Raw genomic sequence first — 15,450 nt, 5'->3', positions numbered from 1 at the left:
AAATTCACATTAACAAAGAAGAGGAAATTTTGGTGAGTTACATGCATAGACTGTTCGGCTTGAAGTGAGGTCGCCACAAAAACTGCTCCCCCTGGTGACTGGCTGCAGTATAGGTAAAAAAAAATCCATCTCCCCAGTCATTCCAGATGGGCTGTGGTCAAACTTTAAAAAAGTAATACACCTTGTTAAAATGTTTCTCACGTTTGATTGTGGTGGTGATTTGACGATATCATTTGGCTGCCTTGTATTCAAGTCCTCTATTTCTGAAAAGGTTTGTTTTCATTAGTTAAAAGAGGTTAAAAATGAGGTTTTATGTCACATTCAACAATGATTGACAGCTGCCATTCTTGTGTGTTTTTTTCGGGGATTGTAAAATATGTCAGGAGGTAGAGTCAAGAAGTGATTAGACTCTCAAAAGAAAAAAAATTATAATTTTTGTCACCCAGCTCCTCTCAGATTCTCCCAGAATCCCTCACAGTCTCTACTGCACAGACTCTGCCAATGGCTGCTCCTGTGACGGGGGAATTTTGGCTTCAAAACCGTACAACGGTAAATGGCAGAGCCAACACTGTCCACTCTATATACAGTCTACGGTTACTTGAGTTGAGAGAATACTCGAAAAAGACAACGTAGAGCTTTCAAAGTTTGGAAAACTTTTATCAAAAACAATCCAAATCTGTGGTGGCGCTACAGCAATGCAAGAACGTCTGAAATGTGTGTGTGAATGCTTAAGCAGGCAAGGTAAAAACAAATATTATGCCAAAATATCCTGATTCAGTAAAGAAAATAATCAGGATAGCCATTCATTGGAGCCCTATTCTTAAATTAATCGCTGTCCTCGCAGCATGTGTATGTGAGGGCAACTAGACAGCTAGCTAACAAGGATCCAGATTCCTTAAAAAAGACACAGGGCTTTCTTTTCCTGGACTTAACTTGACTTAGGGCTGAATCCACCTCTGCAAAACTGTCATAATACAGAAAAATAAAACCAAACACAACCCTAATTGTGTCAAAGTAACATTCCTGACAACAAAATGAAATTAACTTCCGTTTATACATGCCCTACCTACAGACAAAAGCCTCTCCAAGGCTTAAACTTCACAAAAGGACACATACTTAGAGAAGAAATTAGCCTAGAATAGCTCAACATTCATCAAATGAAGCAAAACAAAGCACAAGCTAACAGCTACGTCAGAGATTATCTATAGCGTTAAGAGCGCTCACTACAACACAACTTTTGCAAACCAAAACATAAACAAATACAGAGCAGTCACTCTGACACTTATTTCCGAACCAAACTGAAAACGTCTTTTAAAGTCAGCACAGCATGATTGTTTACAGTTAGGACTTACTTTTTGGCATTGATTACAGTGACACCTGTGGCCACAATCAGTACTGTTTTCCGGGATAAAGACTCCATTTCCCATGAGCACCATCACCAACTGTTGTAAAGATAAGCTAAACTCTTTCTAAGGCTCGCATTTGTTTTGGAAAGCTACGTTTCTTTTCAAAAAAGACTTCTCCCAGGATGCAAAGCAACAAGGTAATGTATTTATTTTTAGTTACGTAGCGTGAGTGTTTGAAACATGTCAACAAACAAACATTCCTTTAAAGAATCGCCGTTAGAAGCTAAAAACACAAACTACACAATCGTTTTGTTTTTCCAGACGCTGTCTGTGAAGCAGACTCCTTTCTCTTCTCAAACTGTCGTCCTCTATCTCTGAAGTGACTCCTGCTCCTGCTCCCTCAGCCCTGCCCTCCCCATCAGTCAAAGAGGTGCTGATATGCTCCCCAGACTTCAGCTCAGTCACTGACATCATCCCCCCTACACACACACACACACACACACACACACACACACCCAACGCCATCCAGAAACATAACCTCATCGTGCAGCCTCCAGGCTTACAGTTCAGGATATTATGGATTCAAGCTGGAGAAAAACTGCCCCCACCTCCTCCTCCTCCTCCACCTCCTCCTCCTCCTCCTCCTCCTCCTCCTTCAGGCAATGAAATCCACACTGCAGGGAGGAAAGTGGCTGCACCATAAAGCATTAAAACACATGATTGGCTGACCGCCCTGACCTCACACTCACTCATAATGAGGCACAGTGTCACCACAAAAGGACACACAAAACCTAGAAACACCTGAATGAAACACACACACACACACACACATGCAGACTAAAACACACACACAAATTAAGACCTGTATTTGTATCAATAAATGTCAGCGTGTTTACTTAACCTCGTTTCTAATCTCATCCTGAAACCAATCTCCTTGCCCGCATCCAGCCCTCAGAAGAAGTCAGAAAAGGGATTTTTGGTTGATTTTTGTGGTTGAAGTCCTGAAAATGACATATGCGAGGACACACACTCGCTCACACACATCATGCAGAAGACATTTCCTGACTTTAATAGAGAGATCTGCTAAGGATATCATGGCTCACAGCCTCTGGTCACTTCTCCTCTCTTTATTGGCTGAAAAGGGGGGAAGCGTTTCAGAGCGCTGACCTCATCCTGTGTGTATGTGTGTGTTTCTGTGTGTGTGTGTGTGTGTGTGTGTTTCAGATCATTGAATGTCAGCCAGGGATGACAGTATAGTTTGCGTATGGAAATGATGTGCTGCAGCCACAGACGGTTCAGGGCGAGGTTTCAGAAAAGGTTTAGATCATCTTGAACCTTTATTTATCCTCTGTTGTTATACTTTTACACTTTTTAAAAGCCTCAAATGACATCTTTCCTTTATTTTGAGAATGTTTAGTCCAGGGGTCTGTTACTTTAACTTTCAAAAGAACCAATTTTTCTTCAGCTCACCTTGGTTGAAGCCATTCTGGAGCCACAAAATCTACTTTATCTACACAATGAAAAAAAACTATAGAGTGTATAAAATTCTATGTTTAGTAAAAATCTAGTGAATTATTATTGAAACAAGAAATTTCAAAAAAGCTTGAAATTAAAAAAAAGAAAAAGTAAATAAAAAGTGCAAACATAAATTTCAAAAATTTGCTAAAATTGCAAAAAAATTTGAAATATAACAAATGCAAAAATGCAAAAATGCAAAAGCCACAATTACAACTATGAAGTGTACAAAATTATATATATATATATATATATATATATATATATATATATATATATATATATATATATATATAAAATTGCAAAAATAGGAAATATTCAAAAAATTTGCTTAAATTGCCAAAATTTTGAAAACCTAAAAAAAATGCTATAAAGTCAAAAATGTAAAAGCTACAAAATCTACTTTATCTTCACAATAATAAATATAGAGTGTATAAAATTCTATCTATAATCTGATTTTAATCTGTTAAAATCTAGTGATTAATTGAAACAGGAACATTTTTTAAACGGAGTTAAATAAAAAAAATGCAAAACTAAATTTTAAAATTTTCCTAAAATTTTTAAAAAATTCAAAAATTTTCTTAAATGTCAAAATGCAAAAAATTAAAATGTCAAAACTTTGCAAAATTGCATCAAATAGAAAATGAGCATTTTTTGTTACAAATTTAAAAAGTTTGTAAAAAATGTCAAAAATTTTTTAAAAATTTGCAAAAGTTCATTAATTTGCAAAAAATTCACAATTTCTGAAAGAATACATGAATTTGATAATACATATATATATATATATTATCGTTCAACTCATCATTTTTTGTTTGCTTAGGTCTCGCCACCTATCAATCATGTATAACAAGTCAGCATGTTGTCAGTTTAATGAATCCATCCACACAGAATTAAAATCAGTATTTTCTTCCAGATTAGTCTTTTTGTAGATGTAGTTATCTTCCCAGGGCTGTAAAACTTGAGGTTAGCCACAGATGCATGTAAAAGTTGGTGGGCTGTTGATGTTGTAGGAGGTGAAGTAGAGCGGTGGCAGGCTTTATTGACAGATGGGATGAAGATTTAGTTCAACAGGTTAAAGACTCCTGGTTTAGTCCCACAATAAAGAAAATGAGTAATCAAAAAGTGCCTGTACTTGAATCAGGGATCAATTATTGGTAATCTATCGGCCTTAATAAACTGATATCAGTCAAACTCTCATCTAGGACCAACGACAGAGACCCCACTGTGGATTCAGGAGACGGTTCACGGCGGTGCTGGTTTGAGCAAATGACATCGTCTTTAATCTGCATGTTAACACACTCTTCCTTTGTCCTTTGTTTTCCCTCACACACACACACTCAGTCACACACACACACACACACGCACAGTGAGACATCAGTTGCTTCTTGTCTGTAGTCTGGACAGCTTTTATCTGGAAAAAGGAGGTCAAACGGCTGCTGATGCAACCCTCTGTATGCAGACACACACACGTACAAGTTCAGTGGCTCACACACACAAACAGACCACACACACACACACACACACACACACCCTTTGGCTTTCTTTGCCGATTCCTCACCCACACAAACACACAGAAATCTTCAGTGACTCAGTGTCACAGCTCTGACTCTCCTCTTTTACCTCTTTTTCTGTGGAAGTCAGAGTTCAGATGTTGCGTAAGGAACAAAGCAGCGAGCTGAGGTTTCTTCTTCTGCAGCCAGAAGTCTTCTGCTCATTCAGGTCTGCTGGTCTTTGTTGGAGTCCTGCCATAAAACCTGTTGATTGAATCTCACACACATTCACACACACACACACACACACACACTGAGAGTGAGAGGAAGCCGTCTTATAGCGCCTATAAACCTGAACAGATGGACAGAGTTATATAAGCGTGTGTCATCGCTGCCTCCAGGGTTTGAGTCATTGTTGCGGTGACATCGTGGTGTGTGTTGATATAAAAAACAGATGAAACTGGATGAGAAAGAAAAGTGGAAGTTAGTGATCTGGGATGAGAGTCAAACACTGGCAGAAGACTGAGTTTAAAAGTGAAAAAGAAAGTTCAGGTAATCAGAAAGGGAAAGTCTGTCACAGCTGTTTGTCCAGCTGTTGTCCCTGGGGCGTGCACTTGGTTTTGGTTATGACGAAGGCTTCATCATCTCTCCCAGCGGAGCCTCCTCTGGTTTCAGGACTTTGTGAATCAGATTTGATGAAACAACAACAAGCAGGGCAGCTGATTGTGCAGTTTCGTTTGAAACGTTACGTGAGGTTTAACATGTTCGCAGCATCCAAAGCTGTTACGATATCCCACTCCGTGATGTTTGAAAATCGTCTTGATTTTGTCATTCTCCCCATCATTTCTGATACCAAACCCTGGCTCTTTCACTCCCTCTCCAGACATTAGTATTCTGCCTTGTGTGGTTTATCGTACGCCCCCCATTGTCTCCTAAAAAGTCAACAGCTCTCCCCACAATGCTTTGCCTCCAACAAAGGTGTCCATGTATTTGTGCTCAGGCTGAGCTCTCAATTTATCAACATCACATGATGCACAAAGGAGCCGTTAGCTGCTCATCCATCAGGCTCAAAGCAGAGCCGCTCAGCTGTCAGTCTGACATTCAGGAGGCAGGGATGTGTGCTGAATACGGAAGATGTTCTCTCTTTGGAGGAGGAGGGAATAAAAGAGGCTTTACAGGAAGTTTGGTCCGTTTGTATAAATGTGTGTGTGGGCTCATCTGACGGGAGCATTTCCCAGATTTGCATGCACATGAAGAACAAAGGAGGAAGTGTTGATACCTCAAAGGGAATTCAGAACTTCTGCTTTGTAATAGTGAGAATGCATGATGGTTCACATTACAGTCAGCAATGTGCAGTTTCTGTGCAGCTGTGTAGCTCTCTGTAACGTATGTGTGCTTGCTCTGGCAGCACACATAAGGAATTGGTACCTACACTCACTGGGCACTTTATTGGGTACACCTTGCTAGTACCAGGTTGGACCCCCTTAATCCTTGGTGGCATAGATTCAACAAGGTCCTGGAAACATTCCTCAGAGAGTTTGGTCCATATTGACATGATAGCATCACACAGTTGCTGCAGATTTGTCGGCTGAACATCCATGATGAGAATCTCCCGTTCCACCACATCCCAAAGGTGCTCTATTGGATTGAGATCTGGGGACTGTGGAGGACATTTGAGTACAGGGAACTCATTGTCATGTTGAAGAAAACAGTCTGAGATGATTCCAGCTTTATGACATGGAGCGTTATCCTGCTGGAAGTAGCCATCAGAAGATGGGTACACTGTGCTCATAAAGGGATGGACATGGTCAGCAACAATACTCAGGTAGGCTGTGGACTTTTTTTTTTCTTTTTTTTTCTTTTTTTCTTTTTATTTCTTTTTTTTTCTTTTTTTTTTCTTTTTTTTTCTTTTTTTTTCTTTTTTCTCTGTTTTTTCTTTGTTCCTTTTTCTCTTTTTTTCTTCTTTTTTCTTTTTTCCTTTTTCTTTTTTTCCCCCTTTTTTCCCCTTTTTTTCTTTTTTCTCTTTTTTTCCTTTTTTTTCTTTTTTCTCTTTTTTTTCCTTTTTTTCTTTTTTCCCTTTTTCTTATTTCTTTTTTTCCCTTTTTTTCCTTTATTTTCTTTTTTCTTTTTTTTCTAATTTTCTTTTTACCTCCCCCTTTCTTTTCCTTTTTTTCTTTCTTTGTTTCTTTTGTCCCCCATTGTTTTTTGTTTTTTTTCCCTCATTTTTTTCTTTTTTTTCTTTTTTTCCTTTTTCTTCTTTTTTTCTGTGGACTTTAAACCATGCTCAGTTGGTACTAAGGGGCCCAAAGTGAGCCAAGAAAATCTCCCCCACACCATTACACCAGCAGCAGCCTGAACCGTTGATACAAGGCAGGATGGATCCATGCTTTCATGTTGTTGAGGCCAAATTCTGAGCCTACCATCTGAATGTGGAGCAGAAATCCAGACTCATCAGACCAGGCAACGTTTTCCAATCTTCTATTGTCCAGTTTTGGTGTTGCTGTGTGAATTGTAGCCTCAGTTTCCTGTTCTTAGCTGACAGGAGGGTCACCCGGTGTGGTCTTCTGCTGCTGTAGCCCATCTGCCTCAAGGTTGGACGTGTTGTGTGTTCAGAGATGCTCTTCTGCAGACCTCGGTTGTAACCAGTGGTTATTTGAGTTACTGTTGCCTTTCTATCAGCTCCAACCAGTCTGTCCATTCTCCTCTGACCTCTGGCATCAACAAGGCATTTTGTCCCACAGAACTGCTGCTCACTGGATATTTTCTCTTTTTGGGGCCATTCTCTGTAAACCCTAGAGATGGTTGCGGGTTAAAATCCCAGTAGATCAGCAGTTTCTGAAACACTCAGACCAACAACCATGCCACATTCAAAGTCTCTTAAATCACCTTTCTTCTCCATTCTGATGTTCGGTTTGAACTGCAGCAGATCGTCTTGACCATGTCTACATGCCTAAATGCATTGAGTTGCTGCCATGTGATTGGCTGATTGTAAATTTGCGTTAACGAGCAGTTGGACAGGTATGTCTAAAAAAGTGGCCAAAGTTCATGGACACTGTGCATCATGTTTCACCTTCCTCTACTGGAGGCTTATTCCACTTAAGTTCCTGTCTTACCACCACCTTAGAGAGACGTTTTCATCATCTTTGTACATCAAACAGGAGCCGACCTTTGATGCCTTGCAGACCTCATGAACTTGTTTGACATTTTGGAAAAAGAAAGCAGGAAAACATCCCCGCTTGTTTGAGAATGACCCGACGCTGACGGCGCTGACACCAAATCTGAAGATTTACATCTTGTGGCAGCTGTTTGTCTCTGAAGAAAGAAAGTGAGGTTTAATTTACAGCAGTACATGTGTTATGTAAAAGCTTCAAAGCGGTGTGAAATCATGTCACACATGGAAACTGTTTGCTTCTTCCTGCAACATCAGGCGTTTGTTTCACAACTGTTGATATTGTTTTTGTTTGTATGGCGCCTTTGCCTTAGTCAGTTATGTATCGCTAACCTCAAATAATCAGATATATGATCCTGCTTTTATCTTCTATCCAAGTTAATGAGTTTCTGAGTCCTGGTCCTGCAGGGCGAAGCATCCCGCAGAGCGCCGGTCTTTAATTGGCTGCGTTTATCGCCTTAAAATTGAATTTTCTCAGTCCAATTTATGGATTTATTTTTGGATGACACACAAAGAGGAACAAAAAAAGGGAAGAAATCCAGCATTGATGTCTGCTTTATGTTAATTAGTTATGTAACCAATCAGTTACGCAATGCTGCTTTGAGGTTTATTGTGCATGAGAAAATCCAAACTTGTCCGTCTTCCCAGTGAGACTCAGAGACTTTATTTATCAGGGTTTACAAACAGGACTCTGCTTCTTCACAATCACATGGGAAGTGATCAGGGCATAAAAGTAGAAAGTATGTTCATTAAAGTGTGGGTGTGTACACGTTTGTGTACATGAAGGACACAAAGAGGCAGAGGCACAGACAGAAAATGTGTGTGTGTGTGCGTGTCAAAGCGGTTTTAGGGCTTTTATCTGGCAGAGAGGAGTAAACAGGAAAGGATGGAGCTCTTCAAGTATTTCCTCTTCCTCCAAAAAAAAAAAAATACCCCCCCTTTTCTTCATCTGTCCACCAGTGGCACATATTGACGGCAGGGGAACATGCAACTTCAATTAAGAGAAGAATGTGAGACATTTCTGTCACTGAGAAAAGAGCAGGGGAGGGTTCATAAATGGTTACAAAAGTGTTTTTAAAGAAGAAGAAAAAGAGAGGAATAGAAATATATATATGTACAAAATGTACAGATCTTGCTGTGATTCTATTTTATATCAATATTGACTAATCGATTGATTATTTTTTGCTCCTCCAAAGTTAAAAAAATGCATTTGCAATGACTAATATTTGCTGAAGTGGGAGCAAAGAAAATTAAGCTATCAAGTCTAAAATCACTTTTAAAGGCTGTAAACTTGTTTCACTCTGCTGCAAAAATCAGCATTTTTGAATTGGTGTGTATGTAGCTTCTGTGGCTTTTGGGGCCAGCCCCAAGTGGGCACTCAAGGAACTGCAGCTTTTGCACTTTTGCATTGCTTTCATTCCTCAGGTTGCCACTTGGTTTTTGGATCTCCAAGAAGTTTTAGTTGCAGACTCAGAGCCAGAGGTCGCAATAACTGATAATTCTTCGCATTTGACTGAATTTTTGAGCAATGACGGAAAAATCTGCCCATCATTTGAGATTGATCCAGTCCAAAACAGTTTTAAGTTTTTCCGCCTGCTCTCTGAGTACTTTTTTTTGGTGTTGTTGCCTGACATAGTTGTAGACAGCAGGGTCGGTATCATTATTCTTATTTTTGATTATTTGTCCATTTTTTATCAATATTTACTCTTTTTGCCCAATGAGCAACATATTACCCTGCATATTTAATGTTAAAAGTTGTATTTGAGTTGATTCTGTGATGACATGCTGAAATTATTATTCTATAACTATAACTAATAGGTCTCATCATCGTTTTTTAAATGTAGGGATCATTATTTATTTTCTGTTTCACATTTTTATTGTTGTGTTTACAAGAAGAGCAAAGGTACTTTCACATTCCAAAGGCACATTGATGTCATCAGTTAATATGTTTTTATACATCATTTAGTTTAGATTTATACATTTTAAGAACAGAGAACAACCACAGCGCACACAAAAAAAAAAAAACACAAAAAAGGGGGAAAAATTAAAATATATGCTCAGAAAATAATAAAGAAAATAAATAATAAAATAATTACAAATACAATAATGAACATTTTTTTAAATAACCAAAAATAAAATAAAAATAAATAATAAAAATGGTAAACATACAAATATGAGCAAATTTAAAAAATAAAAAATAATAAATAAAAATAAATAATAAAAGTAGGACACAACGAATATGAGCAAATTTGGAAAAAAAAAAAAAAAATAAACAAAAATAAAATAATAATAAATAAAAAAAAGAGCACATACAAATGTGAAAAAATCATAATGATTAAAAAATCACCAAGCGAAGAAATAGAAAAATAGAAAGAAGAAGGGGGAATGGGGGGTGTTTCATTGTCATAAAAAGATCCAGAAACAACTGCCACTTCTATCATTGTTCACTTTGACAGAACTTTTAAGACCCTGTCAGTCAAAATGACAAACAAGCAAAATATCTTGCGCAACCTCTGAGCTAATCTGAAAGGGAATTTTGCACGACTTGTAAAAAGGGGCAGAGGAATTGAACCATCTAGTTCCTGGATGTCTTTCTGTCTCAGTAGTTTGGGAATTTTTGATGATTTCTGGTAATTTTGGCCTCCATCATAGAATAAACATGTCTTTTAGGTTTGACTTCACCACATCCAACACTGGGGTCAGAACCTGTTGTTCAGAGGCTTCTCTTTGAAGCCACAAATTTCTCTACGTGGGCTAAACGTTGTATTTCTTTCTCTTTTCCCCACAGGGAAAGCTGTCTGACGCCGGTCAGCCCGGAGTCGTGTCCGCTGGTCCAGGCGTTCCTGGCTGAATGTCCAGGCCGCATATTCCTGGGACACGCCCAGACGCAGCTAAAGACAGGCCTGCAGACCCAGGAGAGACACCTCTTCCTCTTCACGGACACACTGCTGGTCGCCAAAGCCAAGTCAGTTTCCTTCTGCCTGTTTTCTGAAATGACAGAGTGAAAGGAGAAGCGTGTGTTTATGTGGTTTTGTAAGGCAGAGAGAAATAAACAGGAAGGATTTAAACGGCACAAATTTGAGAAACAAAGAAGCAACACTTGAACAGTTCCTCTGATCAAAAAGTGTATTTTCAAAAGCTTTCTTTTGCTTCTTTCTTTCGACTTTCCCTGCTCCACTCTCCTGCTCCTCCTGCTTCTCTCTCCCTCATTTTCCCCCAAGTATATAATTATTTCCCAGCCAATTAAACCCATATGAAGCCTGGCTCAGATCAAAGCCACACTGGCCTGACGTGGTCCTAAAGTATGGGGCTTCCCACCCACAAACTGCAACACACACACACACAGATACAGACATACACACACTCAAAAATAGAAACTTGAAAAGCACAAACATGTTTAGAAGTCCAAAAAAACACACAGACATCCACTGGTGCCCACATGTAAACACATGGACGTGGAGACAGAAATCTGTGTGAGCTAACAGACTCACTGTACACACACACACACACACTCACACACACTCCTCTTAATGCAAAAACAGCAGGACCTCTGTGGTCATGTGCCAGAGGGCGGGGCTGACCCCTCCTGCTTGGAGAGCTGATGCTATAATTGGTTTTATTACAATGTGGCTCAAAACAGGGTGAGTCAAAGGAATGTGTGTCGGTATGTGTGTGTGTCTGCGAGCAAGAAAACGAGAGAAAGAGTTAATTAATGCGTTTGTCGGCCTCTGAAACCAAGGAGAAGTGCTGTGTGGTGGGACATGTGTGCAGCTGGAGCTTTTCCCGCTTTAATAACAGATGCAGCGGTTGATAAATGCACTTTTTCTGAGCCTGCAGGTCCTAAAAAACCCAAATTAGTCAGAGCTTTTTATAAATCTTATCTAAATAAAGATTTCCTGAAAGATTTCTTATGCAAGAGGTTTGTGGGGAAACATAAGGAAAGAATTTAACGCAGAAAATAAAAAGTGAAAAGGAATTTGTAGGAGAGCTAAATATGCTCCTTGAGGAACACCTTTGAGCTGCAGTCTTTAAACTCTTGCGTTGCTTCAATTCCTCAAAACAGGAAGTTGCCAGCTGCTTCTGGGTCTCCAAGAAGTTTTGTTTGCAGACTCAGAGCTAATCTGAAAGGGAATTTTGCACAAGTCGTTTGAAGAAGCAGAGGTTTCTGAGGAAACATAAGGAAGAAATTTAATGCAGAAATATAAAAGTTAAAGGGAAATTGTAGGAGAGCTAAATATGTTCCTTGAGGAACACCTTTGAAAAAAGAATTGGGTCTTTGTTCAAAGGAACTTTCTAGGGTTTCTGTAAATGATTAAATCTTGTGTAAGGAGTGTTGAAAAGATAAACTGATCAAGGTAAAGAACTGACTGTCTCTGCTTTGATACAAAGAATGTCAAAAATCAAGGCTTAGTCAGGTGCCAGGCTACCAAAATCAGGATTTCGTCCCCCTTTCCTGCCGTCAAGATTTCTAGTTAGTGATACCTCTCTGTGTCAAAATGGTAGTCGAAGTGGTCGAAGTGCAGAAATACAGAAGACTCTTTACCCAGAGATCACCGTGACAACTGAGTGGTAAATAATTCATAGCGTGAAATTGCGGCAGAAAAGAGAAATCAGGGACAGATATGTCATGTTGTAAACAAATACAAACCTCTTCGACTCTCGTTCAGTACTCTGGTAGACGTACATTTGTGATACACCGCCCCCTGCAGTTTGGGAATAGAAGCCAACAGATGCTGCGCGAGGTGTTAAAGAGCATAAAAGCCTCACACTTTCTCCCACATATCTCATGCGTCTGATTACCGTGCGTCTCCCCTCCCGCATAGATAAATAAACGTCTTAGCTAGCTTACACTGCACATTAGCTAGCACTCAGCACGTAGACATCAAAAGCAATTAAAAATAACATTTAGGACACAACATAGCAACAAAATTAAAATAAAATCGAGGCAATAAAACATAAAACACATCATAGACAAAAAAGGAAAACACAAAATGAGGAAATAGATGTAAAAAGAGACAAAGGTGATCGGGCAATTTTGTGAAAATGTAAGGGATCTAAACCTGCTCCCTGTGGAACGCCTAAAAATAATCTCTAGGTTTTGTAGAAAGGAAGCTCCCAGGGATTTTCCTAAGGATTATCTGGATTATTTATTTATAATTTAGGTCTAGTTTTGAACTGAGAAAATTTGATTTTCTTCAATAAGTAAAGTAAAGCTTCTTTGGAGCAGTCTTTGATGAGGCTAATGTGTCTTCTACAGATCTCCAACTCATTTCAAAGTGAAGTCCCAGGTCCGAGTGTGTGAAATGTGGACGGCGAGCTGCCTGGATGAGGTGTGTGAGGGAAGCACCAACGCAGAGAGAAGCTTCGTCATGGGCTGGCCCACCTGCAACTACGTGGCTTCCTTCAGGTAAACACATTCATCCTGAGTGACTGTTGGAAAATTGATACCTTGTGGCAGAATTGACTGACGGGAGTGATTCACTGACTCAACTTCCTGTTATATAACTTCATTCAGTATATCTGCTGCATTGCATGACACAGAATCATGCCGAGCACGCCAAACATATTTCTGGAAGTCACTTCGGTGCAGATCTGAAAGGGAACACCGCGTTCTGGGGTGCAGATGCACACTATAGAGGGAAACTGAAGACTGAGCACACAACCACAAAATCCCCAAACCTTCAAGTGTGAAGTCAGTTTCCAGTCATAAAGCCGCTAAATCCGACCGCAGAGAGACAAGAGTGAAAACCCTCGCGTGTAAAACAGGCACGGACATGCTGCACATGCATTCTTTAAAGCTGCGCTGTATATTTGTTACATCCTCAGTGTTGTACACATCGTTAGACTAATTCACAATAAGCTCCTCACGTTTTCCATCATCAGGAATCCAGCCGTACCTCGGGGGGAGGGATGTCTGCGGTTTGAGCCCAGTTAGGAGTTACATAACGGCTGACAGAGACTTTAAACATGACTTCTCTCTGATTATGTTTTATCACTCTCCTCCTCAGCTCCGAGGAACACAAGGACAAGTGGTTGACACTCATAAAGAGGTAAGTGTTTGAATAAACCTCTCGTTAATTCCCTCTGCTATTCACTTTACTGCCCGTGTTGCAAATCAAGTCCGCTTGAGTGGAGGGAAATATTTGATTTTGGTGAAATAAAGTTGTAAGACTGAAGCCAGGAGGTGTAAATTAGAAGTTATGTGATGGATTTAAAGGATCAGGACTCTAATAAAGCCGAGAGCCAACTCCTGACTTGTCTATTTTACATCCCAGTCCTCCTAATCTCAGCGCTGACTTCTTTCCTTCCTTCAAACAGTCGGATAGTGGACGGGAAAGAGAAAGACGACCCGAGGACCATCCCTCTGAAGATCTTCGCGAAGGACATCGGGAACTGTGCCTATGTAAGTCTCCTCTCCTCCCTCGCTGTGATTTTGTTGCTTCCATCAGCACAAAAACCAGTTCGATTGCACGGTCTGCACTTCAGCGGGTTATTTCTGAAATCAGTAGCAACCCAAACAACTTGTATTTTCCATCTTGTTTTATCCAGGCCAAGACGCTCGCGGTCAGCAACACTGACAGCACCACTGATGTCATCCACATGGCTCTGCTGCAGTTTGGCATCTCGGTGAGTAACCGAAGACCACTGTTGATACTTCCAATCAAGTCACCATAATTTGATGTAATGTTCGGATAAGTCGAGGGAAATCATCGGCTGTTAGAGCAGCTTTCTGCTTCGGATAGAGGAATTAGGGTTAGATTAGGTTTTGGTTGAATTATGCAACATTTGAATGTCAGACTAACCCTGAAGAGAACCAGCTCCTGGGTCTGGTCTCTGGGCTGTGTTTGCAGGACGTCGTGTCCGAGTCAAAAACAGCAAAGACAAAGAGACAGACGAGAGTTAGAGACAGAAGCCAGACAAGAATTAATCAAAACGTGTTTTTAAAATGCATAAAGATGATTTATATTTCATCTGATGAAGTCTGAGAGCCTCAATTATAACATTTGCTAAAAAGAAAACCCAGAGTCTGAAACTTCTTGTCTCATGTTTTTTTTTGTTTTTTTTTGTTTGTTTGTTTCTTTCTTTTTTTGTTTCTTTGTTTGTTTGTTTTGTTTGTTTTGTTTTAGGGCTTAAGTTAATGTTTCTGTCACCATATTTAAGACACACAGTTTATATCAGCCTATTACGGTAGAAGATAAGGGCCACTGAAAATAAAAGTGTCAAAAAAGTCAGAATTCTGAGATTAAAGCCAGAAGTCTGAAATGAGTCGAAATTTTGAGATTTAAAATCGGAATTCTGAGATTAAAGTCAGGATTGTGAGATCAAAGTCAGAAGTCTAAATTTCTAGGAAAAAGTTAGAACCCTGAGATAAATGTCAGAGTTTTTAGATTAAATTCTAAGATTAAAGCTAGAAATCTGAGATTAAAATCAAAGTCTGAGATAAAAGTGAGAATTCTGATGTTAAAGTCAGAAGTCTGAATTAAAAGGAAAAAATTAGAACTTTCAGATTAAAGTCTGAGATTAAAGCTATAATTCCTGATTCTTAGTAAAAGGGTCAGAACTCTGAGATTAAAATCAGAACTCTGAGATTAAAATCAGGATTCTGAGTTTTTAGAAAAAAGTTTAAACATTGAGATGAAAGCCAGAATTCAAAATTCTGAGAAAAAAGTTACTGACTTAAATCTCAGAATCTTGACTTTTTTCTTAGAAAAAAAGTCATTAAAAATGTGGATGTTTTTGTATTCAGTGGCCCTTATCCTCCTCCTTAATCTATAGACCACTTCAGAGTTAACGTCATCAAAAAAATGCTTGGCATTTTGGCAATATAAGCTGTATTCAGCTCCATTCTTTCAGACCAGTTAGCGTTCTTTAATTATTATTGAATAATAATTTTCTAGGACTGGTTTGAATTTAAAAAAGTCTCCTAACA

The 15,450-nt window shown here is 39.2% G+C and overlaps 1 protein-coding gene across 3 annotated transcripts in view; it reads left to right on the top strand.

Moving 5' to 3' along the window:
- LOC141807965 (rho GTPase-activating protein 20-like) overlaps positions 1-15,450 on the top strand; it is a 172,813-nt gene that overhangs the window by 133,788 nt on the left and 23,575 nt on the right. For all 3 annotated transcript variants that reach the window (XM_074694181.1, XM_074694180.1, XM_074694182.1), the window contains 5 exons: positions 10,309-10,485; positions 12,778-12,927; positions 13,529-13,570; positions 13,839-13,923; positions 14,070-14,147. In XM_074694181.1, the coding sequence (XP_074550282.1) occupies positions 10,309-10,485; positions 12,778-12,927; positions 13,529-13,570; positions 13,839-13,923; positions 14,070-14,147 (532 nt within the window). The remainder of the gene's footprint in view (positions 1-10,308; positions 10,486-12,777; positions 12,928-13,528; positions 13,571-13,838; positions 13,924-14,069; positions 14,148-15,450) is intronic.

This window comes from Halichoeres trimaculatus, unplaced genomic scaffold (genome assembly GCF_033239565.1).
Source record: "Halichoeres trimaculatus isolate MK-OKI-2021-1 unplaced genomic scaffold, fHalTri1.1 fHalTri1_scaffold_19, whole genome shotgun sequence".
In the NCBI taxonomy this organism is placed as follows: Eukaryota; Metazoa; Chordata; class Actinopteri; order Labriformes; family Labridae; genus Halichoeres; species Halichoeres trimaculatus.
This window is presented reverse-complemented; position numbering and strand designations above follow the sequence as displayed.